The sequence below is a fragment of the Schistocerca cancellata genome, chromosome 3, assembly GCF_023864275.1.
Source record: "Schistocerca cancellata isolate TAMUIC-IGC-003103 chromosome 3, iqSchCanc2.1, whole genome shotgun sequence".
Lineage (NCBI taxonomy): Eukaryota > Metazoa > Arthropoda > Insecta > Orthoptera > Acrididae > Schistocerca > Schistocerca cancellata.
The window spans coordinates 577300515-577327861 of NC_064628.1; the positions used below are offsets into that span (position 1 = coordinate 577300515).

Sequence of the window (27347 nt, forward strand, 5' to 3'; positions counted from 1 at the left end):
AAACGCCAGACACTGCATGTAAGAGGAAGCCATCATCAATCTTCCGTAACGGCTAACCCTGTACCTAGCTAGAACCTTCTCCGACGACAGGTCCCAACACTGAGACTACAGCTCACTACACAATACGGTAATGATTTATTTACGAGCCAGTTCTGTGAACCTTGAGCTTCTTTAAAGCTATCGCTAAACGTTAGAAGATCACAAAAAACTGTATTATGTCAGAGAATGACATTATTATTTCACACATAACCTGAAAGCGATTAGAAATTATTGGCAGAGAAATAGTGACATGGTATTTTCGTGTCACGATGTTGTTGTAAATAAGTATTTTCATGTTGTATGTCATTATCAATGGAGTGATAAGAAATTTGTGATCATTTTAGTGTTCGGTGTTTCCATCAAATGTGTTTGCCTGTCACAGATTTGGGCGAAAGAAGCAGTTTCTGCTAGGCCTGAGTGCCACGGCGCTGTCCCAGACACTGCTCCCCGCTTCAGTGTCCGTCTTCCCTCTCTACATTGCTCTGTCAGCAGCCTCTGAAGGCACACACTTGCCCATGTTAGAAGCAACCATGGCGACAGGTGAGTTAAGCTGGAGTAATAAAAAAGCAGACATATGTAAAGCAACGATACCATTTATTATCAACACTACTATCTAACAATCACTAAAATATTATCTAAAAATGTTTTCAAAGACAATTTTTGAACAACCACAATAATTCTGTGGCACGGTTCTAAAAGGGCCAATTTCAATATGTCAAAACTGGTTTTATTGGGTTCCCCATAAAGTTTCAGGTGCTCTTCATAATGTTAAAACGGCCATATACATGAGAGGAGGTTTTAAGATGTAAGCCCCAAAGTGTTTTATCAAGTTTCCAATCAGCATAAAAGGGCCAATCTTGACATTGGCCCTCCCTCTTATTTTACATTTGTTGTAAGAAGGGCCAATGTCGACATTGGCCTTTTTTGCTGACAGATGGTTTCAACAATTGAAACAGTGCTGTGACATTGGACTTAAATCTGGCGGGAATACACAATAATAAGAGTTGTTCCTTTAACAATTCCCCTAACCATTCGGCGCATCGTTAGTGAGGAGTCTAGAGAGTCTTGGTGCGCACAAACATCATGTTTCACAGAGGCAATAAGGAAGAGCTTGAGGAACAAACTGATCCTGAAATATCACCGCTGAAGTCGTCACTTTGCCTTGGAGGTAAGGTTACTAAAATAAACTGGTATCAGGGGCATTTATCCCTAATTTTTCCAACACAAAACCATAAATGAACTGGTATCTCTACTTAATACCAACCTAAAATATTATCAACCACCTATTAAATTTATTTCATATTTATTTTCTTTAAAGTCATCACAGTACCAGTACAGAAGGAAATGCATGTTCATCATTAATGCCAGACGCAAAATGGCTGTGAGCACTATGCGACTTAACTTCTGAGGTCATCAGTCGCCTAGAACTTAGAACTAATGAAACCTAACTAACCTAAGGACATCACACACATCCATGCCCGAGGCAGGATTCGAATCTGCGACGTAGCGGTCGCTCGGCTCCAGACTGTAGCGCCTAGAACCGCACGGCCACTCCGGCCGGCTACTGCCAGACGCAGTTTCAAGTTCTGATGAAGATGTGTTTGAAGATTATGGTGAATATATTGCAAGTGGTGGAGAAACTAGTGCATCCACAGATGACCTGTAACTGAACAAACGTCATGATGATCTCTCCATTGGCAAAAATTCCGGATTAGTCCTCAATTCGGATCTCTGGGAAATGACTGCAAACAGTGAGGCGATCATACGAAAAAGATTGAACAGCCAACGAAAAGATAACGTTCTACGAGTCGGAGCACAGAATATCAGACAGTCGAAGGATAGTTACAGCGAATACTCAGTCAAGAATCATAAGAGAACGAGGTACACTGGGAAAAGGTCGGACGCATATAAGAAGATTGTAGTGTAATTACATCATGATCAGGCCGAGATTCCGAAATCAGATACTGGATTCTAAGACTTGCCCAGGAGCAGATATACTATAGACTCAGATCACAATGTAGTGATGTTTAAGAGTAGGCTGAGGTTTAAGAGACTAATCAGGACGAGTCATTGCACAAAGAAATGGGATACGGAAGTACTAAGGAGCGAAGAGACACGCTTGAAGTTCTCTGAGGCTACAGATACTGCGATAAGGAGTAGCTCAGTAGACAGTTCAATTGAAAAGGAGTGGACGTCTCTAACAAGGGCAATAACAGAGTCTGGAAAGCGAAACGTAGGTACAAGGAAGGTAACTGCGAAGAAAGCATGGTAACAGAAGAAACACTTTAGTCGATCGACGAAAGAATGAAGTACAAAAATGTTCAGGGAAGTTCAGCAACACAGACGTACAAGTTAGGAAGAAAATAAACCGAATCTAGAGGTAAGCTTGGGCAAAATAGCTACATGAAAATGTGAAGAAAACTAAAAGAAATGATTGTCGAAAAGACTGTCTCAGCATATAGAAACATTGAAACAACTTTCTGTGAAATAAAAAGTAAGGGCGATAACGTTAAGAGTGCACGGGGAATTCCAATGTCAAATGCAGAGGAGAGAGAAGATAGGCGGAAAGAGTACACTAAAAGTCTCTATGAGGGGGAGGACCTGTCAGATTACGTGACAGAAGAAGAAACAGGAATCGACACCGAAGAGATAGAGGATCCAGTACTAGAATAAGAATTTAAAAGAGTTTTGGACGATTCAAGATCAGAAAAGGCAGACGGATTGGATAACATTCCGTCGGAATTTCTAAAATAATTTGGGGACATGGCAGTAAAGCAACTAATTACGTTGGCGTGTAGAATGTATGAGACTTGCGATACACCCTCAGACCTTTCCGAAAACGTTGTCCACACAGTTCCAAAGATAGCAAGAACCGACAAGTGCGAGAAACATCGCAAAAAAAAAAAAATGGTTCAAACGGCTCTAAGCACTATGGGACATAACATCTGAGGTCATCAGTCCCCTAGAACTTAGAACTACTTAAACCTAACTAACCTAAGGACATCACACACATCCATGCCCGAGGCAGGGTTCGAACGTGCGACCGTAGCAGCTGCGCGCTTCCGGACTGAAGCGCCTAGAATCATCGCACAATTCGCTCACAGCTCATGCACTAGTATGGCTGAGATTGGGAGAATGGGAAATAAAATCTGTTAGACGACGATCAGTTTGGCTTGAGGAAAGGTAAAGACACCGGAGAGGCATTTCTGACGTCGCGGTTGATAATGGGAGCTAGAATGAAGAAAAATCCATACAATTTTATAGGTCTTGTCAACCCGCAGAAAGCGTTCGACAATGTAATATGCTTCAATACGTTTGAAATTCTGAGAAAATAGAGGTAGCCCATAGGGGAGGACGGGTAATACTCAATGGGTACAAGAATCAAAAGGGAACAATAAGACTGGAAGACCAAGAACGAAGTTCTCGAATTACAAAGGGTGTAAGACAGAGACATGGTCTTTCGCCCCTACATCGAAGGAGCAATGACGGAAATGAAAGAATGGTTCAAGTTAGGGATTAAAATTCAGGGTGAAAGGACATTAATGCTGAGGTTTCGTTGGTGAAGTTACTATCCGGTGAAAGCGAAGAAGACTTACAGGATGTGTTGAACGGAATGAATAGGCTAATGGGTACAGAATATGCATCGAGAATTAATCGAAGAAAGACGAAAGTAATGAGAAGTACCAAAAAAGGATACGGCGAGAAACCTAACATTAGAATTGGGGTCACGGAATTAAGAAATTCTGCTACCTAGGCAGCAAAATGGACGGCCGAGGGGGTTGGCGCAGTGGGCAGTGGTTAGCACACTGTATTCGCAGTCGGGAGGACGACGGTTCAAACCCTCGTCCGGCCATCCTGATTTAGGTTTTCCGTGATTTCCCTGAATCACTTCAGGCAAATGCCAGGATGGTTCCTTCGAAAGAATACGACTGACTTTCTTCCCCATCCTTCCCTAATCCGATGGGACCGATGATCTCACTGTTTGATCCCCCCCAATCAACCAACCAACCATGATGGACGGAGAAGAAAGACACAAAAATCAGTCTAGAATTAAAAAAAAAAAAAACAGGCATTCCTGGCTAAGAGAAGTTTGCTAGCCTCAAAGATAGGCCTCAATATGAAGAAGGAATCTCAGAGAACGTACGTTTGAAAGACAGCAGTGTCTGATGGTGAAACATGGATTGTCGGAAAACTGCAACGGAAAGAATCGAAGCATTTGAGATGCGGTGCTACAGAAGAAAATTAGGTGGCTCGCTAAGATGAGGAATTAGTAGGTTCTCCGCAGAATTACTACATTGTGATCTGAGTCTATATCTGCTCCTAGGCAAGTCTTACAATCCAGTATCTGATTCCGAAACCTCGGCCTGACCATGATATAATTTAACTGCAAACTTATCATATGCTCCCGACCTTTTCCGAGTGTACCTCCTTCTCTAATGATTCTTGAACTGAGTATTCGCTATAACTATCCTTCAACTATCTTACAGTCTATGCTCCGACTCGTAGAACGTTATCCTTTCGTTGGCTGTTCAGGCTTTTTCGTATGGTCGCCTCACTGTTTGCAGTCATTTCCCAGAGATCCGAATTGAGGACTAATCCGGAATCTTTTGCCAATGGAGAGATCATCATGACGCTTGTTCAATTACAGGTCACTTCACCTGTGGATGCACTTTATATGTTTTTAATGTAGTGGCTTCCATTACCCTCTCATCCTCATTTCTGGATGAATCCTGTGGACCATATTTCTTCCTCCCTCTTCCACTGAACTTTGTTGTTTCATTGCCTGGCTGCTGTTAAATTAGATCAATTTCTTCAATCCTAGAAGATCTTTTAACTGTGTTTCGTACAGCTATATTCCCTGAAAAGAGGAAGGGACAAATTGCTAGGACATCTGTTAAGACATCAGGTAATAATTTCCACGGTACTAGAGGGAGCTACAGAGGGAAAAAACGGTAAGGGAGGCAGAGTTTGGAATACAGCGAGGAAACTTATTTTTGCATAGTATTCCCGTCATTAATCATTAGACAGTAATGTAATATTCAGACATTTAAGATCAAAGATACTAAAACAGTTTTACAAGCTCAGGTTAGGATAGATTATCATAATATCTGTCTATAATGTCTATCTATCTATAAGAGTTAGATACAATATACAATGAGGCTCGGTGGTTCAGTGACCATGAAAGAGCATGCTATTGAAGGTGAATTCTTTTGCACTGAAGCTCCACTGACGAAGGTGAAATGGATAGTGAAGGCATTACGAAGATGGAGAACTTTCTGCAGTGCTGATGGCTTACGGAAAAACTAGTAGAAGCTTCGTTAATTGGCAGAACTCTTCATATTATTCAGTGGTAATACGATAAATTATTTAGGTGCTTGACTGTAGACGGATGTTGAGCTGGTGATTATTTATGAGACTTTGGTAACATGTACTTCTTTACGAGATTGTGGTCTGTAATGTAGAATCTAGGCAACTGTAAAACACAAACTTCATTGTAAATAATTAAAAAAAGAAAAGTGGTAAAAATAAGTGTCACACTACAAATACAAAGGTCCTTCTGTCCGAGGATTTTATCTTTCACTTATCACTTCTTTCACCTCTGGCAATGTTTGCTTATGTGTAAAACGCAGAGTTGCACCGTGGTTCGGAATTCACGGTAAACAGTAGGTCCCCCTACGATTGGTTGCGTAAGTTACGAGTTTAGACGTCGGAGTAAGGTAACGGCATACCACGTCCAAAAGGACTATGCCTAGTAAAGCACTGTGGCGTTTAAAACAATCTTCGGATTGATGACTATTTTACAATCACGAAAACTTTTCAAAATTGTGTGGTGTAATTATATAATTTAGTGTCATTAAGACAAAAGTCAGTGTATCGTTGAATCACTGAGGGAGGGAAAAGAAACGTTCAGGAACGAGATTAAAATTCAGGTTGAAAGTACATCTATGATATGATTCGCTGAAGTCATCACTGTCCTCGATGAAAGCGAAGAAAAACTGCAGGACGAGTCAGTACAGAATGTAAACGGAGACTTAACCGAAGAAAGAAGAAAATAATGAATAGCTGAAAAGAGATTAGTGATGAACTTAACATCAAAATAGATGACACAATGTAGAAAAAGCTAAGAATTTCTGCTACATTAGAGCATAATAACGCACATCGGACAAAACGAGGACATAAAAGCAGACTATCACGGGCAAAAAGAAGAGCACCTCCATATTTTGAAGAACAAATTTCCGGGGATGTATGGTTGGAGCACACAATTTTCTTCTTCTTGTTCTTCTTCTGCAGTTCCAGGGTTGGTCCTAGGGCCTGTTCCGGTGTCACTAACTCATCCTTCGTCTTCCCACACTTCTCTTGCCGCACGGCTTGTATTCCTTTGCTAGTTTAGGAAGTCCTTCTGATGGCCTACCATGTACATGTTCTCTCCATTTTTCTTTGTGTCGGATTCTCTTTCGGGTTTTTGGTTTCTTCCCTAACTTTACCCTTATTCCGTCGCTTTTAATTCTGTCTTTCTTAGTCCAGCCTTTCATAGATTTTACAAATCTAATTTATAATAATTTGAGTTGTAAAACTTTGTTTTTCACCGTCTAGGTATCCGAACGGTATAATAAAGTGAGGGCTGACGTGACTTCGTAAAATTTCAGTTGCGCTTCTTTCCTTGTTTTATCATTAAGTGTTCACCTTATTTTGCCACTTATATTTTTTATTTACATCCACGTCTTAGTCACATGATATGTCACATCGTAAATAACATAAATGGCATACCTTTTCTATTGGTTTATAATCGAAGATTTTTTTGTTCGTGCTGAGTGAACACCTACCTAAAAAGACCATGTTTTAGTTTTACTCATAGATTCAGTCAAACTATAGCTTGCGACCATTTCATTTAGTTTACATAGTGTCATTTGCATTTTATCTTTGCTGTCTTATATGATAACATGATCAACCGCGAACAAAATGGTACTATTGTGTTTCTTCCTCGCAATATTTGTGCGTGGTGGTGTCCTACGATCATGTCATCTATATACAGGGTGTTACAAAAAGGTACGACCAAACTTTCAGGAAACATTCCTCACACGAATAAAGAAAAGATGTTATGTGGACATGTGTCCGGAAACGCTTAATTTCCATGTTAGAGCTCATTTTAGTTTCGTCAGTATGTACTGTACTTCCTCGATTCACCGCCAGTTGGTCCAGTTGAAGGAATCTAATGTTGACTTCGGTGCTTGTGTTGACATGCGACTCATTGCTCTACAGTACTAGCATCAAGCACATCAGTACGTAGCATCAACAGGTTAGTGTTCATCAAAAAATGGTTCAAATGGCTCAGAGCAATATGGGACTCAACTGCTGAGGTCATAAGTCCCCTAGAACTTAGAACTAGTTAAACCTAACTAACCTAAGGACATCACACACATCCATGCCCGAGGCAGGATTCGAACCTGCGACCGTAGTGTTCATCACGAACGTGGTTTTGCAGTCAGTGCAATGTTTACAAATGCGGAGTTGGCAGATGCCGATTTGATGTATGGATTAGCACGGGGCAATAGCCGTGGCGCGATACGTTTGTATCGAGACAGATTTCCAGAACGAAGGTGTCGCGACAGGAAGACGTTCGAAGCAATTGATCGCCGTCTTAGGGAGCACGGAACATTCCAGCCTATGACTCGCGACTGGGGAAGACCTAGAACGACGATGACACCTGCAATAGACGAGGCAATTCTTCGTGCAGTTGACGATAACCCTAATGTCAGTGTCAGAGAAGTTGCTGCTGTACAAGGTAACGTTGACCACGTCACTGTATGGAGAGTGCTACGGAAGAACCAGTTGTTTCCGTACCATGTACAGCGTGTGCAGGCACTATCAGCAGCTGATTGGCCTCCACGGGTACACTTCTGCGAATAGTTCATCCAACAATGTGTCAATCCTCATTTCAGTGCAAATGTTCTCTTTTCGGATGAGGCTTCATTCCAACGTGATCAAATTGTAAATTTTCACAATCAACATGTGTGGGCTGACGAGAATCCGCACGCAATTGTGCAATCACGTCATCAACACAGATTTTCTGTGAACGTTTGGACAGGCATTGTTGGTGATGTCTTGATTGGGCCCCATGTTCTTCCACCTACGCTCAATGGAGCACGTTATCATGATTTCATACAGGATACTCTACCTGTGCTGCTAGAACATGTGCCTTTACAAGTACGACACAACATGTGGTTAATGCACGATGGAGCTCCTGCACATTTCAGTCGAAGTGTTCGTACGCTTCTCAACAACAGATTCGGTGACCGGTGGATTGGTAGAGGCGGACCAGTTCCATGGTCTCCACGCTCTCCTGACCTCAACCCTCTTGACTTTCATTTATGGGGGCATTTGAAAGCTCTTGTCTACGCAACCCAGGTACCAAATGTAGAGACTCTTCGTGCTCGTATTGCGGACGGCTGTGATGCAATACGCCATTCTCCAGGGCTGCAACAGCGCATCAGGGACTCCATGCGACGGAGGGTGGCTGCATGTATCCTCGCTAACGGAGGACATTTTGAACATTTCCTGTAACAAAGTGTTTGAAGTCACGCCGGTACGTTCTGTTGCTGTGTGTTTCCATTCCACGATTAATGTGATTTGAAGAGAAGTAATAAAATGAGCTCTAACATGGAAAGTAAGCTTCCGGACACATGTCCACATAACATATTTTCTTTCTTTGTGTGTGAGGAATGTTTCCTGAATGTTTGGCCGTACCTTTTTGTAACACTCTGAAGATACTGATAATGTTCATGATTAGGTACATCCTTTTATTGTATTGAACCAGGGACCTAGAAACGACGGAGAGGCTTCGTCCCGCGGTACCCCTCAGTTGTTCACAACACCACAACAGGTCACAGCAGTCCACCCACCCCACCGCCGCCCCACACGGAACCCAGGGCTATTGTGCGGTTCTGCCCCCAGTGGACCCACCTGAGAATGTCTCATACCAGACGAGCGTAATCCCAAATTTTTGTGTGGTAGAGTAGTTGTGGTGTACGCGTACGTGTGGAAACGGTGTTTGCGCAGCAATCGCCGACATAGAGGTACACCCTTGCTCTTCTTTTTGATTTATTAGTATTTCAGGCGTTAAATCTTTAGCCGAGCCAGTTATAGTTCTGGTGTTCATGTACAGGCTTTTTGCTACTGGGATCACATGTTTTGGAATTCTTTTTCCCATTCTTACCGATACCTTATATCTGTGAATTCTGTGAAATGAGTTTTCATGTTCCTTAAGTGCTATGGGAGTTTCCAAATGAAATTTTCGTTTATTGTATTATCTCTTTCACTTCGAAAACAGCCGTTGTGCGTGATATCCCTTTTCGGAAACCTGCTTGTCCCTCCATTAAAAGTATATCCGAGAGATTCCGAAGCCTTCCTCTTATTATTTAGATCAGTAAGCACTAATCAGAATACTTGCAGGGATTGGGCAAAAACATAGAAGTACCGCGAGAAATGCATGGTTAAACATAAATCCAGACGCTAGTCATGCCTGCAGATGGCGCTGTCTTATCTGACCACGAGAGGCATCTGTGCAATGTCCTCAACACGTTGTAAGCGTCAGTCTTAGCCAGAGCATGTATGAAATGCATGTTTGACCATCAGCTGCTTTTATTTTAAACCAAAATATCGACCGGTTTCAGTCACAGACTATCTTCACGGATTAGGGTTAAAACAGTTCAAGCCACAATAACACAGCCGGCCGGTTTGGCCGACCGGTTCTAGGCGCTACAGTCTGGAACCGCGTGACCGCTACGATCGCAGGTTCGAATCCTGCCTCGGGCATGGATGTGTGTGATGTCCTTAGGTTAGTTAGGTTTAAGTAGTTCTAGGTTGTAGGGGACTGATGACCTCAGATGTTAAGTCCCATAGTGCTCAGAGCCATTTGAATCCACAATATCACATTTGTGATTACTTAAATAATGGTCACGTCTCATGTGTAGGGCATGTCATGAATTCCAGTATACTAGTAACAAGTATAAACAGAGCAGCACTGAAGAGAAATCGGAAGTCCTGTGTCGTATACTGGAATCCATGACATGCCCTACACATGAGACGCCATTATTTGAGTAATGACAGCCGGCCGGGGTGGCCGAGCGGTTCTAGGCGCTACAGTCCGGAACCGCGTGACCGCTACGGTCGCAGGTTCGAATCCTGCCTCGGGCATGGATGTGTGTGATGTCCTTAGGTTAGTTAGGTTTAAGTAGTTCTAGGTTGTAGGGGACTGATGACCTCAGATGTTAAGTCCCATAGTGCTCAGAGCCATTTGAACCATTTGAGTAATGACAGATGTTTTGTTGTGGCTTAAACTGTTTTCCCAATAATCCGTGAAAAAGGTCTATGACTGAAACCGGTCGATATTTGGGTTTAAAATAAAAGCAGCTGATGGTCAAACATGCATTTTATACATTACTTGACGGCTGTTGATAGTCACCTTCGAAAAATGTTTAGTCAGAGCAGTTTTCTGTTAGTTGTGAGTGCCTTATGTCGGAGCTACGTAAAATCGAACGTGGGCAAATTGTATGGTGGGTGCTTCTCTAACGTAGGTAGAGTTTGACGTCATGCACTATATCATAACGCGGATTAAAGAGTGTTCTGAGTGATCATGACGGAGGGTCATCGAAAAGTATTTTGACGAAAAAGAGGACGAATGCTACATAAGTCACAGCAGAAATGTCTGTTCAACTCGCGAACCCTGCCAGCACCGAAACAACATGAAGGGAGTCCATCAGACGGGAATTGCAGGGCGAAATGGAATTCAAAAACCTCTCATTAGTGATCAAGATTCCTATAAATGGACAACGTTGTACCGAAGCCCTAGAAACCGGCCTATGGAGTAGTGAAAGAACGTCATTTGGTCGGATGATTCTTGCTTCTGTTTCCAACTTCCAGACCAGTTTACGTCCCGAGGATGAAAAATGGCGGTGTGTGTGGGGTGGGTGGGGTGTGGGGTGGGGGGAGGGACGTTAGGTGATGGTTTGGGCAGCCACGTCGCAGTATTCCAAGGGCCTCCTAGTTACTGTGCAAGGCCCTTTTATGCCAAGGGTTACGCGACCGACTTGAATCATCAGGTCCATCCCATGCTACAATACTTGTTCACCAATAGTGATGCTGTGTTTAAAGACGACAAGGCCTTTGTGGTCTACTTTGAACAGACGGGGCGCGATAGCTACCTACATTCGTTACCTGTTATTTGCACAGTTTTGAGTGAAGAATGGTATAAAAGTCCCTTGAAAACCGAACAAGAGCTGTATTTATCCATTTCTAGAGGCAGTTTTGAATTGCAACTGTTTTCCTACACCGAATTAGTCATGGTAATGTGTTGTGCTTTCTGTGCTTCCATGTTTTTGTCCACCCCTTATATACCCTTTTATTTAGCAGTAATGCCTCTTTTCCGGTCTGTGCATGTTGAAGTGACCTTTGGTATTTTCTATTCCTCCAATATGTCATATTTTTCCCAGCTTAGTTTAAAGAGGGATAGCATTCTCAGTTCTAAGATAATTCCTCCGTGTTTAATAAGGTCAGTATTTATTCCATTATTAATTATTTCCGGTTTTTTATGTTTTTAGAACTGTTTTTAACTTCATCATCCCTATACACTCTATTATGAGCAGCTGTTCTTTAGTATCTGCTTCTGTGGTTTCAGAACTGTGCCGTAGCCCTAAATAATGCGTAACCCAATCAAATTTTTCTATTACATTCATATACACAGCTCTCTCTTTTTTGCTTAGGTGTTTCATTGATTTGTATACTATTTCTTGTCTTTCACGTATATCATGCTCAGTTATTCTTCCAAAGGTATCCCACTCATGTAATGAATACTTACAGAAGAAATATGATCGGAAAAGAAACGAAGCAAAAGCGATGGTGAAGATAGCACATAGGGCATTAATGGTCACGATTGTAATCACAGTATTGTGTGGAAGTCACTCATGGATTATGGGAAAATTAGAAAAGAAGAGAGTCGAAGTGTGTGAGTTGTGGTGTTACTTAAAGATATCGAACAAGGTAAGAAAAGTAGATGTTCTCCGCAGAATCGGCGAGAAAAGTAAAGGAAGGATCACTGGAAAGAAAGAAAGGACAGAATTGAAGGACTTGTGCTAAGACTTCAGGGAATAACATTCATTAAACAAGAGAGAGGTGTAGACGTTAAAAGGTATAGTGGAAGCCAGAGATTGGAATGTATCCAACAAACAACTAAGAACTTTTGGTGCAAGGGTGCAAGTACTACCCTAAAATGAAGAAGTTGACGTGGAAGAGGACGTTGTGGCTGTCACTTCAAACCACTCAGAAAACTGATAACCCAAAGAAAGGAATGGAAAAGGTTGTCCAATCATGTACCTAGATCAGCATTATGCTCACACACATCTGTTTAAAACCAGTCTAAAAAAATTTTTCTCTCATATCGCATTTATAGACCTATATCTCTAACGTCGATCAGTTGTAGAATTTTGGAACACGTATTGTGTTCGAGTATAATGACTTTTCTGGAGACTAGAAATCTACTCTGTAGGAGTCAGCATGGGTTTCGAAAAAGACGGTCATGTGAAACCCAGCTCGCGCTATTCGTCCACGAGACTCAGAGGGCCATAGACACGGGTTCACAGGTAGATGCCGTGTTTCTTGACTTCCGCAAGGCGTTCGATACAGTTCCCCACAGTCGTTTATTGAACAAAGTAAGAGCACATGGACTATCAGACCAATTGTGTGATTGGATTGAGGAGTTCCTAGATAACAGGACGCAGCATGTTATTCTCAATGGAGAGAAGTCTTCCGAAGTAAGAGTAATTTCAGGTGTGCCGCAGGGGAGTGTCATAGGACCGTTGCTATTCACAATATACACTCCTGGAAATGGAAAAAAGAACACATTGACACCGGTGTGTCAGACCACCATACTTGCTCCGGACACTGCGAGAGAGCTGTACAAGCAATGATCACACGCACGGCACAGCGGACACACCAGGAATCGCGGTGTTGGCCGTCGAATGGCGCTAGCTGCGCAGCATTTGTGCGCCGCCGCCGTCAGTGTCAGCCAGTTTGCCGTGGCATACGGAGCTCCATCGCAGTCTTTAACACTGGTAGCATTCCGCGACAGCGTGGACGTGAACCGTATGTGCAGTTGACGGACTTTGAGCGAGGGCGTATAGTGGGCATGCGGGAGGCCGGGTGGACGTACCGCCGAATTGCTCAACACGTGGGGCGTGAGGTCTCCACAGTACATCGATGTTGTCGCCAGTGGTCGGCGGAAGGTGCACGTGCCCGTCGACCTGGGACCGGACCGCAGCGACGCACGGATGCACGCCAAGATCGTAGGATCCTACGCAGTGCCGTAGGGGACCGCACCGCCACTTCCCAGCAAATTAGGGACACTGTTGCTCCTGGGGTATCGGCGAGGACCATTCGCAACCGTCTCCATGAAGCTGGGCTACGGTCCCGCACACCGTTAGGCCGTCTTCCGCTCACGCCCCAACATCGTGCAGCCCGCCTCCAGTGGTGTCGCGACAGGCGTGAATGGAGGGACGAATGGAGACGTGTCGTCTTCAGCGATGAGAGTCGCTTCTGCCTTGGTGCCAATGATGGTCGTATGCGTGTTTGGCGCCGTGCAGGTGAGCGCCACAATCAGGACTGCATACGACCGAGGCACACAGGGCCAACACCCGGCATCATGGGGTGGGGAGCGATCTCCTACACTGGCCGTAGACCACTGGTGATCGTCGAGGGGACACTGAATAGTGCACGGTACATCCAAACCGTCATCGAACCCATCGTTCTACCATTCCTAGACCGGCAAGGGAACTTGCTGTTCCAACAGGACAATGCACGTCCGCATGTATCCCGTGCCACCCAACGTGCTCTAGAAGGTGTAAGTCAACTACCCTGGCCAGCAAGATCTCCGGATCTGTCCCCCATTGAGCATGTTTGGGACTGGATGAAGCGTCGTCTCACGCGGTCTGCACGTCCAGCATGAACGCTGGTCCAACTGAGGCGCCAGGTGGAAATGGCATGGCAAGCCGTTCCACAGGACTACATCCAGCATCTCTACGATCGTCTCCATGGGAGAATAGCAGCCTGCATTGCTGCGAAAGGTGGATATACACTGTACTAGTGCCGACATTGTGCATGCTCTGTTGCCTGTGTCTATGTGCCTGTGGTTCTGTCAGTGTGATCATGTGATGTATCTGACCCCAGGAATGTGTCAATAAAGTTTCCCCTTCCTGGGACAATGAATTCACGGTGTTCTTATTTCAATTTCCAGGAGTGTACATAAATGACCTGGTGGATGACATCGGAAGTTCACTGAGGCTTTTTGCAGATGATGCTGTGGTGTATCGAGAGGTTGTAACAATGGAAAATTGTACTGAAATGCAGGAGGATCTGCAGCGAATTGACGCATGGTGCAGGGAATGGCAACTGAATCTCAATGTAGACAAGTGTAATGTGCTGCGAATACACAGAAAGATAGATCCTTTATCATTTAGCTACAAAATAGCAGGACAGCAACTGGAAGCAGTTAATACCATAAATTATCTGGGAGTACGCATTAGGAGTGATTTAAAATGGAATGATCATATAATGTTGATTGTCGGTAAAGCAGATGCCAGACTGAGATTCATTGGAAGAATCCTAAGGAAATGCAATCCGAAAACAAAGGAAGTAGGTTACAGTACGCTTGTTCGCCCACTGCTTAAATACTGCTCAGCAGTGTGGGATCCGTACCAGATAGGGTTGATACAAGACATAGAGAAGATCCAACGGAGAGCAGCGCGCTTCGTTACAGGATCATTTAGTAATCGCGAAAGCGTTACGGAGATGATAGATAAACTCCAGTGGAAGACTCTGCAGGAGAGACGCTCAGTAGCTCGGTACGGGCTTTTGTCAAAGTTTCGAGAACATACCTTCACCGAAGAGTCAAGCAGTATATTGCTCCCTCCTACGTATATCTCGCGAAGAGACCATGAGGATAAAATCAGAGAGATTAGAGCCCACACAGAGGCATACCGACAATCCTTCTTTCCACGAACAATACGAGACTGGAATAGAAGGGAGAACCGATAGAGGTACTGAAGGTACCCTCCGCCACATACCGTCAGGTGGCTTGCGGAGTATGGATGTAGATGTAGATGTAGATGTAGATGTAGATTATTCATTGCGCTTACTTATCTTAATTCCTGTCTTTTATCAAGCCTATAAACAATTTTGAGGTAACAGAAAATGTAGTAGTCTGTAATAATTCAGTGTTCTTTTGGGTTGTGTGTTTGCAAGTTATTCTACACTGAGGTGACAAAAGTCATGGGATGCCTCCTAATATCGTGTCGAACCTCCTTTTGCCCGGCGTAGTGCAGCATTTCGACGTGCGATGGAGACAACAAGTCGTTGGAAGTCCGCCCCAGAATTATTAAGTCATGCTGCCTCTATAGCCGTCCAGAACTGCGAAAGTGTTGCCAGTGCTGGACGTTGTGTACGAACTGCCCTCTAGATTATATCCCATAAATGTTCGATGTGATTCATGCTGGGCGATCAGGGTGGCCAAATCACTTGCTCGAATTGTCCAGAACGTTCTTCAAACCAACAGGGAACAATTGCGGCTCGGTGACATGACATCGTTGTTTGGGAATGAAGTCCATAATGGCTGCAAATGGTCTCCAAGTAACCGAAAGTATCCGTTTGCAGATTCAGTTGGACCAGAGAACCCAGTACAGTCCACGTAAACACAGCCCACACCATTATGGAGGCATCTGCAGCTTGCACAAAGGCTTGTTGACAACCTGGATCCATGGCTTCCTGGGGTCTGGGCCACAGTCGACCCCGCCATTAGCTCTTACTAACAGAAATTGGGACTCATCTGACCAAGCGACTGTTTTCCAGTCGTCTAGCGTCCAACTAATATGATCACGAGCCCAGAAGAGGCACAGCCAGCGATGTCGTACTGCTAGCAAAAGGCACTAGTGTCGGCCGTCTGCTGCCATATCCCACCAGCGTCACTTTTCACCGTAGTGTCCTAATGTATACGTTCGTCGTTCGTCCCACATTGATTTTTGCGGTTATTTCACTCAGAGTAGCTTGTCTGTTAGCACCGACAACTCTACGCAAACGCCGCTGCTCTCGGTCGTTACGTGAAGGCCGTCACCCACTGCGTTGTCCATGATGAGAGGTAATGCCTGAAATTTGGTATTCTCGGCATACTTTTGTCACTGTTAATCTTGGAACATTGAAACTCCTAACGATTTCTGTTCCATGTTCAAAGTCTGTCAATTCCCATCGTGCAGCTATAATCACATTGGAAACCTTTTCACATGAATCACCTCAGTATAAATGATAGCTCAACCAGTGCACTGTCCTTTTATACTTTATGTACGCGATACTACCGCCATCTGTATATTTTGCAAATAGCTAGCCCATGACCTCTGGCACCTCGGTATACAGGGCAGTCGAAAGAAAGTGAAATGAAAATGAGACTCATGGAAAAAAGTAAACAGAGCGTTTATTATTTCAAAAGTAACCACTATAACAGTTAAAACGATTATCCTACTGTTAAATATGACGGTTAATGCCTTCCTCAATACAATTTTTACGATTACCTACGACACCATGATTGTACCCAGACGGGCATGTTTTCGAACGAAGCAAATCAACGAATGTCTTACTTCGGAACTCAAAAAATATGTAAATCACATGGGGAGAGACTGTGATTGTATGGAGGATGTGTGAGGGCTTCCCAGCGAAACTTTTTAAGTGTATTGGAACAAGCATGGCGACCTTTGGACGATTTCTTTGGGGCTAGTTGGCGCCCACTTGGATACAATCATGTTCAACAGGCAACCACAAGTATTTCTCCATGAAGACTTTGACCGTCCAGTCTCAGAGTGGGATAAACGAATTAACAGTTACGGCGATTACTTTTGAAATACTATACAGTTTCTTTTGCATGGCTCTCTTCATTTGATTACCCCTTTACAACAAGGCAATATTACTTTCAAGTTTTTATTTTTTACGTCATGTCTCACCTGCGTTTCATGTAAGAATACGAGATAATCAGTGAAAATTTTCGAGATAATCAGTGGATAGTTTAATCATGTGGGCTACCAAATGAATTACATTCTAAACTTTGTACTTTAATTTTATTTACAGGAGTCGAGTTGGCCAGTATCAAACGCCGTTCTTCCGTCAATTTTGTGTCCTTCATGTCTTACTGCCTTGGTATAATTGCCATATCATTATTGGCTTGGTTACTCAAGAACTGGGTGCACTTCACTCTGGTTGCGTCTGTCCCTTGTTTTATTCCACTACTGCTTCAAAGGCAAGTATATCAGATATACAGGGTGGGACAAATAAAAGTGGTCCGGACGAGTGGAAACGATTTGTGGCAGCATTAACGGAGGAGGAAAAGACCTACAGTTACTTAGGATGGAGCAAATGCCCATACAGCCGGCCGAACGCTAGAACATTTTTACACAATCTTCAGGCGTGACAGAGTTGTTAGCCGAGGTCAGTCTGGTTGCGGCCCTAGCTGGAAACCTGGGCCACCTGATCTGTCAGTGTGCGATTACTTTGTGAGGGAAGCCCTCAAGTCTAAGGTATATCCCACCAACCCTCATAATCTTCAAGAACAGCAGCAAAACATTTCGGCTGAGACTACAGCAATTCCATCCGGCCAGCTTCAATCTGCCTCGAGGAACTTGTTGACCAGGGCACAGAAGTGAAAAGAACTGAATGGTGATCACTTTCAGCACCTGCTATAGTCAGGTTAGTATTTCTATTCCTCTGCTGTGTTTCTTTGTAACCTGGAACCCTGTTCTCCGGGCCACTTTTATTTGCTCCACCCTTTAGAAACTGCAGAGTGTACTTAAAATGATTAACTAGAAATACCCCTTGTTCAGCTGTAAAGTAGAAATGAAAATTACTTTTCTGACATTAAACACTTTCCACATAGTTTCAATGTTATTCGATAATAGAGAAATGCCCACAAAGACCGAAGAAAATTTTGTCTTTCATAACAGTCTAATTTACTAATGCGTACTTATAAACTTCCGATACTTCACTGTATTTTGGTAGGCATCAAACCAATAAGAGTCCACATTACTTGAAGAGAAAAACGTTAGTGTCTGTATTTAGTAATATATAATCCTCGCCATTCCCGTTTAAAGAGAAAAACATTAATGTCTGGCTTGACTTTAGACATAGCAATTTGTGATTAATATTCAGAATGAGAAGTTGTCAGTGATAAGATTCACTAATGACATAGCTGTTCCCAGTGAAAACAGAACAAAGAGGAAAGGAATAACGAGTAGCAGAAATGAGATTGGCAATAAACGTAACTGACTGCCATATGACAGACGAAGCAACGAGGTTATAATGAGATGACTAACAGGTCGCAAGTGGGATATCCTGGTCAAAAGATGTCTGTTATTTTCAAACCGCGGTAGTTCTGTGGGGTTATACAAATATTTACCAATACTTAAGAGGGCAACTAGTTAGGATGTGGAGTAGAAGTCTGGGTTCGGTTGTTAACGAGCGTATTTGGTTAACCATTAGACGTTCATATGTTCAAGACAAACGTCGCAAACAGAGATTTAACACTTTACAAATGCAAAGAGTTTAAAACTAATTTGGAACTCGGTATTGAGGTCTTCAATAATGTCTGTCAAATTTTAAGATAGACGACGCTTGGGTCGGACGTAGTATTAACTGGCAGCTCTAAGATTATTGACTAAACGCCACAAAACAAGATATAAAAAGGTCGAAAACAATCATAACACCACTGTGCGAATGACGTCTAGTATCAGTCACTCCATAGAACCATCAAAGAAATTCATAAGCAACAGATTGAAAACACTGTCAGGGCCAGTAATGGCGTCCAAGCCTTTTGAATACCGTCCAAGTGCAGACTCACATCACCCCACACCCGTCCGCTGCCTCGATACTACTTTAACGCTATCGGATACTTTAGACCTAGTATCTTGTGCACTTTGAACAACTGAAATGTATGGAGCCTCAAAATAAAACTCTGTTCAGTCCACAACTGTTTGCGATTCCACAACAGACAGAACTGTTTTTGAATCAGGGTCTCGCAGTTCGAGGACTGCATTACGAATGCGTGTATCTGATGCACTCTGTATCACTCCATCACATAACATGGCACCCCTATAGCTAATAACCAAGAACACAAACTTGGAATGCCTTGCAAGCCCGTAAGTTCAGCTATCCATTGTTCTAAAGTTTGTCCAGACTGTTGCTTGAGACGGAAAATTTTAAACCTTACTGCTGCGACATGCATTTGAATATTGAAATGTTTGCCGAGCACTTTAACACGGTCGTCATTTGTGACTGATTCTGGACCAATGTCTGGACATCGCTTTACATACAGGCGATAAATGTCCGGTCCCATCACTGACAAGAAATAAGCACTGTGCTCCATACGTGTTATGTTGTAAGCAGCAAAATGAGCATCCAGTTGTGACCAGTATTACGACCATTCTTGTTCCTGACTATGGTATGGGCTAAATTTAGATGCAGCACCCCGCGGTGGTTCTGCTTGGCGACTGAATATTGGTTGTACAATGAGCAGCAGGCATTCAACCTGCTGCGCCTGAAACTGAACAATTTCGGTTGGAGACATTACTTGTGGTGAAACACTAGATACAAAAAAGTCAAAAACAGAAATGTGGCAACACCAGGAAGTGAAAGGATGTGCACACTCACACATAGTAACCATGCAGCAGGCGAGCAATCGCTAATTCTCATCAATTTGTTTTACCTGAAAGACCGTTATCAGCAAACAGACGATTCTTTACTTTATACGAAAAGGAAACGAGTGGAAATTACAACAGGTAAAGTATTAATTGTTATTATTATTTCTTTCCTTTCTCAGACGTTATGTGTGGTTAAAAATGGAAAGTGACGCGGAGCTTGATAAAGCGTTACTTCCTTTTAACTGTACGGTATATGTTACATTGCATTTAGGAAATTTCGGGTAATTGAACATGTATAAATAATTACAGATTTCTGTAGTTGTATACAGGATGTTACAAAAAGGTACGGCCAAACTTTCAGGAAACATTCCTCACACACAAATAAAGAAAAGATGTTATGTGGACGTGGGTCCGGAAACGCTTAATTTCCATGTTAGAGCTCATTTCAGTTTCGTCAGTGTGTACTGTACGTCCTCGATTCACCGCCAGTTGGCCCAGTTGACGGAAGGTAATGTTGACTTCGGTGCTTGTGTTGACATGCGACTCATTGCTCTACAGTACTAGCATCAAGCACATCAGTACGTTCATCACGAACGTGGTTTTGCAGTCAGTGCAATGTTTACAAATGCGGAATTGGCAGATGCCCATTAGATGTATGTTTGTACCAAGACAGATTTCCAGATCGAAGTGTCCCGACAGGAAGACGTTTGAAGCAATTGATCGGCGTCTTAGGGAGCACGAAACATTCCAGCCTATGAGTCGCGACGAGGGCACCTGCAATGGACGAGGCAATTCTTCGTGCATTTGATAGTGTACAGTTCTGCGAATGGTTCATCCAACAATGTGTCAATCCTCATTTTAGTGCAAATGTTCTCTTTACGGATGAGGCTTCATTCCAACGTGATCAAATTGTAAATTTTCACAGTCAACATGTGTGGTCTGACGAGAATCCGCACGCAATTGTGCAATCACGTCACCAACACAGATTTTCTGTGAACGTTTGGGCAGGCATTGTTGGTGATGTCTCGACTGGGCCCCATGTTCTTCCACCTACGCTCAATGGGAGCACGTTATCATGATTTCATATGGGATACTCTACCTGTGCTGCTAGAACATATGCCTTTACAAGTACGACACAAAATGTGGTTCATGCACAATGGAGCTCCTGCACATTTCAGTCCAAGTGTTCGTACGCTTCTCAACAACAGATATGGTGACCGATGGATTGGTAGAGGCGGACCAATTCCATGGCCTCCACGCTCTCCTGACCTCAACCCTCTTGACTTTCATGTATGGGGGTATTTGAAAGCTCTTGTCTACGCAACCCAGGTACCAAATGTAGAAACTCTTCGTGCTCGTATTGTGGACGGCTGTGATACAATACGCCATTCTCCAGGGCTGCATCAGCGCATCACGGATTTCATGCGACGGAGAGTGGATGAATGTATCCTCGCTAACGGACATTTTGAACATTTCCTGTAACAAAGTGTTTGAAGTCAGGCCGGTACGTTCTGTTGCTGTGTGTTTCCATTCTATGATTAATGTGATTTGAAGAGAAGTAATAAAATGAGCTCTAACATGGAAAGTAAGCGTTTCCGGACACATGTCCACATAACATATTTTCTTTCTTTGTGTGTGAGGAATGTTTCCTGAAAGTTTGGCCGTACCTTTATGTAACACCTTGTATATACGTTTGGATGTAGCTGTATTGCGTTGATGTACTGGTGGATATTGTGTGGTATGACTCCTGTAGTTGATAGTATACTTGGTATAATGTCAACTTTATCCTGATGCCACATGTCCTCGACTTCCTCAGCCAATTGGATGTATTTTTCAATTTTTTCCCCTGTTTTCTTCTGTATATTTGTTGTATTGGGTATGGATATTTCGATTAGTTGTGTTAATTTCTTCTTTTTATTGGTGAGTATGATGTCAGGTTTGTTATGTGGTGTTGTTTTATCTGTTATAATGGTTCTGTTCCAGTATAATTTGTATTCATCATTCTGCAGTACATTTTGTGGTGCATACTTGTATGTGGGAACGTGTTGTTTTATTAGTTTATGTTGTATGGCAAGTTGTTGATGTATTATTTTTGCTACATTGTCATGTCTTCTGGGGTATTCTATATTTGCTAGTATTGTACATCCGCTTGTGATGTGATCTACTGTTTGTATTTGTTGTTTGCAAAGTCTGCATTTATCTGTTGTGGTATTGGGATCTTTAATAATATGCTTGCTGTAATATCTGGTGTTTATTGTTGGATCCTGTATTGCAATCATGAATCCTTCCGTCTCACTGAATATATTGCCTTTTCTTACCCATGTGTTGGATGCGTCTTGATCGATGCATGGCTGTGTTAGATGATACGGGTGCTTGCCATGTAGTGTTTTCTTTTTCCAATTTACTTTCTTCGTATCTGTTGATGTTATGTGATCTAAAGGGTTGTAGAAGCAGTTATGAAATTGCAGTGGTGTAGCCGATGTATTTATATGAGTGATTGCTTTGTGTATTTTGCTAGTTTCTGCTAGTTCTATAAAGAATTTTCTTAAATTGTCTACCTGTCCATAATGTAGGTTTTTTATGTCGATAAATCCCCTTCCTCCTTCCTTTCTGCTTAATGTGAATCTTTCTGTTGTTGAATGTATGGGATGTATTCTATATTGGTGGCATTGTGATCGTGTAAGTGTATTGAGTGCTACTAGGTCTGTGTTACTCTATTTCACTACTCCAAATGAGTAGGTCAATATTGGTATAGCTTTTGTCTTGTTTCTTGCTGTCAATTCTGTTTTCAGTATTTTTGTTAGTCTTTGTCTATATTTTTCTTTTAGTTCTTCTTTATTAATATTTGTATCATCTATTCCTATTTCTTGTCTGTATTATTATTATTATTATATGAAGATTTACATAACTTTGTATAATCCATTTCCACAGGAACGTTCTGATTATTTACAAGTGTGTCTCAGTGTTGATAATGACAGTTTTGCAAGAATCTTCAGTTGAAGTACACAGACAATGTTCATAGTTAAATTTCAGCATATGACATAATATTGACTGGTGCCCTATATAAGTATCTAAGGCGACTCGATCGTCTTTATATTTCACTACTCCAAATGAGTAGGTCAATATTCGTATAGCATAAGTATTTATAGCTTTTGTCTTGTTTCTTGCTGTCAATTCTGTTTTCAGTATTTTTGTTAGTCTTTGTCTATATTTTTCTTTTAGTTCTTCTTTATTAATATTTGTATTATCTATTCCTATTTTTTGTCTGTATTATTATTATTATTATTATTATTATTATTATATGAAGATTTACATAACTTTGTATAATCCATTTCCACAGGAACGTTCTGATTATTTACAAGTGTCTCTCAATGTTGATAATGACAGTTTTACAAGAATCTTCAGTTGAAGTACACAGAAAATGTTCATAGTTTAATTTCAGCATATGACATAATATTGACTGGTGCCCTATATAAGTATCTAAGGCGACGCGATCGTCTTAACCATTAATCACGAACTGGGACACGCCTTCCTCTGCTCGGCTGTATTTCCGACAGCGTGTGGCGGCGCTGCTGAGCTGGGAGTGAGGATGTGGCTTCGTCAGCACCTCCCATTCGTCGTCGGAGTATGCAGCGGGACATCTCTGTCTTACTGTCTTCTCTAGTACTGATGCGAGTTGCCGACTTTGCTATGGCATCGCAATCTTAAGACCATACCACACACTTGAGATTTACATAGGTGCTTCGTTTTTTTCCCGAGTCTCTCTAACGTTCTTACAGGCAGTATCTACCTTTCATGTACTCATGCATGCTTGCAGTCTTACATATGGCCTCTACCAATTCCTGTCATCAGTTTTCCATTTACCGTTCATCTCAGTGTTTCGATGTCTATATTCTGAATAAATTTTTATAATTTCGCATCTATACATGTACATCTATATTTATATATGTACTCCGCAAGCCAACATATGGTGCATGGTGGACGACGACACCTTCCCGTACACAATAGCATCATAAGCAAATAATAGCTGATTGATGCTCACCCTGTCATCGTACCGTATTGTCAATTAAATTCAATGTCTAGTGTCTTATCCAAGGATTCGGACTGGAGCTTGCCTTTTTGACAATTTTATCTTCCGCTGCATACAGTATTTCATCTTTTAAAGTTACCCATTCTGCGTCTGTTGCATTCCTTTCTCCTGTTAAGTCAGTCGTTGCCTAATGTTACCTTTTATTCAACACGTCTGGTTCTTGCAAGTTATCTTCATCTCGTCCCCGTAATTTACTACCTTTTTTGCAGACTGTTGTTTTGTAGGGCCCAGCGAATAAATTATGGTAAGGGTCACATCTGACACCGAAAATATTTTATAATTTAAAATTATTTTTGGAAATCTCTGTCGTAAAATTCTATACACAGAGCTAACAGTAGTCATGGGACAGCGATATGTACATAGACAGATGGCGGTAGTATAGCGCACACAACGTATAAGAGGACAGTGCATTGGCGGAGCTGCCATTTGAATAGTCAGGTGAGTCATACGAATGGAGGCGGATTGGTAGTTGGAGCTAGACGCATGGGACATCCCATTTTAGATATCGTTACGGAATTCAATGTTCGAGATCCACAGTGTCAAAAAAGTACAGTGAATGCCAAATTTCAGGCATTACCTCTCACCACGGACAACGCAGCGGCCGATGGCCTTCATCTAAGGACTATGAGCAGCAGCGTTTGCGTGGAATTGCCAGTGCTAACAGACAAGCTACACTGCGCGAAATACCCGCAAAAATCAGTGTAGGATGTACGACGAACATATCCGTTAGGACAGTATGGCGAAATGTTTCGATAATGGGCTATGGCAGCAGACGAACGACGCAAGTGCCTTCGCTAACAGCACGACATCGCCTGCAGCGCCTCTCCTGAGCTCGTCATCATATTGTTGGGATTCAAGATGACTGTAATACCATGGCCTGATCAGATTGGTCCCGATTTCAGCTGATAGGAGTTGTAGGTAGTGTTCGAGCGCGGTGCAGATAACAAGAAGCCATGGACCCCTCAACGAGGAGCTATGCAAGGTTGTGGTGGCTCCATAATGGTGTCGACTGTGTTTACCCGACTTGAAATGGGTCCTCTGATCCAAGGCAACCGATCATTGACTGGACATAGTTACGTTCGGCAACTTGGAGACCATTTGCTGCCTCTCATCTACTTCATGTTCCCAAACAACCGTTTCATGTCCAGGGACCACAACCGTTATCAGTTCGTTTGCTGAATGTTCTGAATTGTTCGAGACAATGATTTGGCCACCCAGATCGCCCGACATGTAGCCAATCGAACGTGTAGGAGAAATAAGATTCTGCAGCGGCAATACTCGCAGTTTTGGACATCTATAGATGCAGCATGGCCCAGTATTTCTGCAGGGGACTTCCAACAACTTATGGAGCCCATAATACGTCGAGATGCGGCACTAATCCAGACAGAAAGAGGTCCGCTACTATATTAGAAGGAATCCCAAGACTTTTGTCAGATCAGTGTAAAATCAGAAGCACCCCAGTGCTCACTACAGCAGTGGTGCGATTTCTTGCCAGGCAAAAGTGGTCGGTTCGACTCTGTGCTGTTGAGTCGTAATGTGAATTCGGAGAGAGTAGGATGAAGCTGTCTCCAGTGTCTATTAAATTAAGGTCATCTATTAACGCCTTTAGTTCGTGACACTTGGTAGGCCCCGGCTGTTGGTCTGCGTCGTCTGTGACAGAATTAGTCATCTCCCAGAACAGCGACGCCGTCGTGACCTCGTAGTAGTGGGCACAAATCAGAAGTGAAAAACTAATTACACGAGATCTGGAGAGTTTCTAAAATCTAACATTTGCTTGACTAAAATTGCAGTCCCGCAATTGGATTCTGGGTCGAGGTTTAAAAGAGTCGTAAAATCTGGTAGGATCTCGATTTTAGCTGTGCTCACTTCTTGTGAGAAAGCTACATCTGTTTTAACAATCTATCAAGGGCTCTAGTTCAAAGCAACATTCAACTTTATTGATGTTATGAGCTGTAACAACAAAAGCATTCTGATGCATTTTAAGATACATATGAAAAACAAGATTACTTATGAAGATGAAAATTCAGCGCCTGGCCCTGCACCCGCTCCTCTCTCCAATTCCTCCGTCCAGTCCACGGCAGTGAACATTTATATCGAAGACCTTGCAGCAGCCAGTGGTGTTTTGGTTTCCTCGGGGCCCTTGCTGGGCGGGTGCCGGCGCGTGCGCTAGTGCAGCGCCGGTGGGCAGTCCCCGCATTTACACTTTGCCGGTCCTACAAACTTCTCACGTAGTGTTTTCAGCAAAGCATGTTGCTCCCTCTGTCCACGCCTATGCGCTCCGTTCGTTGGTTTCATGAACGACGATGGCTGAGAGACATGCTGGTCGTTCTGGTCACTAGTTTGCTACGTGTGTAAGGCATCCAAAGTGGCCTTACTTTTGCCTTTCTTTCTTGCTTTCGAAACTTTCGTATTCATCTGAGTGTCACCTGAACGAACGTGGGACGTAATGCGAGCCTCCATTGCTTCCTGATTGGTGAATGAACATGGTTTTTCAGCTGTGTCAGGTTGCCATGCAGCGTAAATCTCCGCCTCTTCTTGCTGAACATGCGGTGGTTCTGAAACTGGTGCTGTAAAACCTTGGACTGTCTCACTCAACAGGGATTCTGGTGTAGGTCTGTCGCCAATCGAACTTTCCATTGGCAGTTGCACAGGGCGCCGCCTTTCATTCGTGTAGTCATTCGGAGGGTGGTCCATCGATCTATAAACCCGTCACGTCTGCGGCTGACCGCCATATGATATCTATGCCCTACGCCGGCCCGATGGGCAAGTACGACGCGATGTGCTTACGTAAATCAGATCGAATAGATCCAACAACACTATCTATGCGATAGGAGTACACACTGCACCATATTCCGTTTGTTACACTGATAACATGTCCGTACGAACGTAAAGCATTTTGCTGTTCCGTGCTTTGGCTATTCTGACGGTTCGAATGCCATAACAGGCGTGCTGTACACTTTAAATGGCTCTAACCACTATGGGACTTAACATCTGAGGTCATCAGTCCCCTAGATTTATAACTACTTAAACCTAACTAACCTAAGGGCATTACACACATCCATGCCTGAGGCAGGATTCGAACCTGTGACCGTAGCAGCAGCGCGGTTCCAGACTGAAGCGCGTATAACCGCTCAGCTACAGTGGCCGGCATGTTGTACAGTAACATCGCTAATACTTCTGTCAACATGCCAGAATTTTTGGATTCCGTCATTTTCCGACCGTAGCCTTTCACAGATAACTTGCTTTTCTAACTTGAGAAAACACGAATACAGGTAGAAGTCCAACTGCATTCCTTATAATTCGTCTCGTGGAAGCACGAAACATCTCATATCCAAGCGTGGATTTCGAATCCTATTGGCCTTCGTGCGTTACTGTCAAAATTGCATTGCACCGTAGAATTCGTAGACGTTGTAATCTCCCCTCACCCTACTTCCTTCTTCATCTATTGTCCACATTAAACAATGCCCAGTCCAAGTAATTAATAAGCAATGTCTTTTATG

General features: G+C 43.0%; 1 protein-coding gene across 1 annotated transcript in view; it reads left to right on the forward strand.

Moving 5' to 3' along the window:
* LOC126176818 (carcinine transporter-like) overlaps window positions 1-27347 on the forward strand; it is a 119189-nt gene that overhangs the window by 46029 nt on the left and 45813 nt on the right. Inside the window, exons 4-5 of the mRNA XM_049924000.1 lie at window positions 422-579; window positions 17197-17365. Of these exons, the coding sequence (XP_049779957.1) occupies window positions 422-579; window positions 17197-17365 (327 nt within the window). The remainder of the gene's footprint in view (window positions 1-421; window positions 580-17196; window positions 17366-27347) is intronic.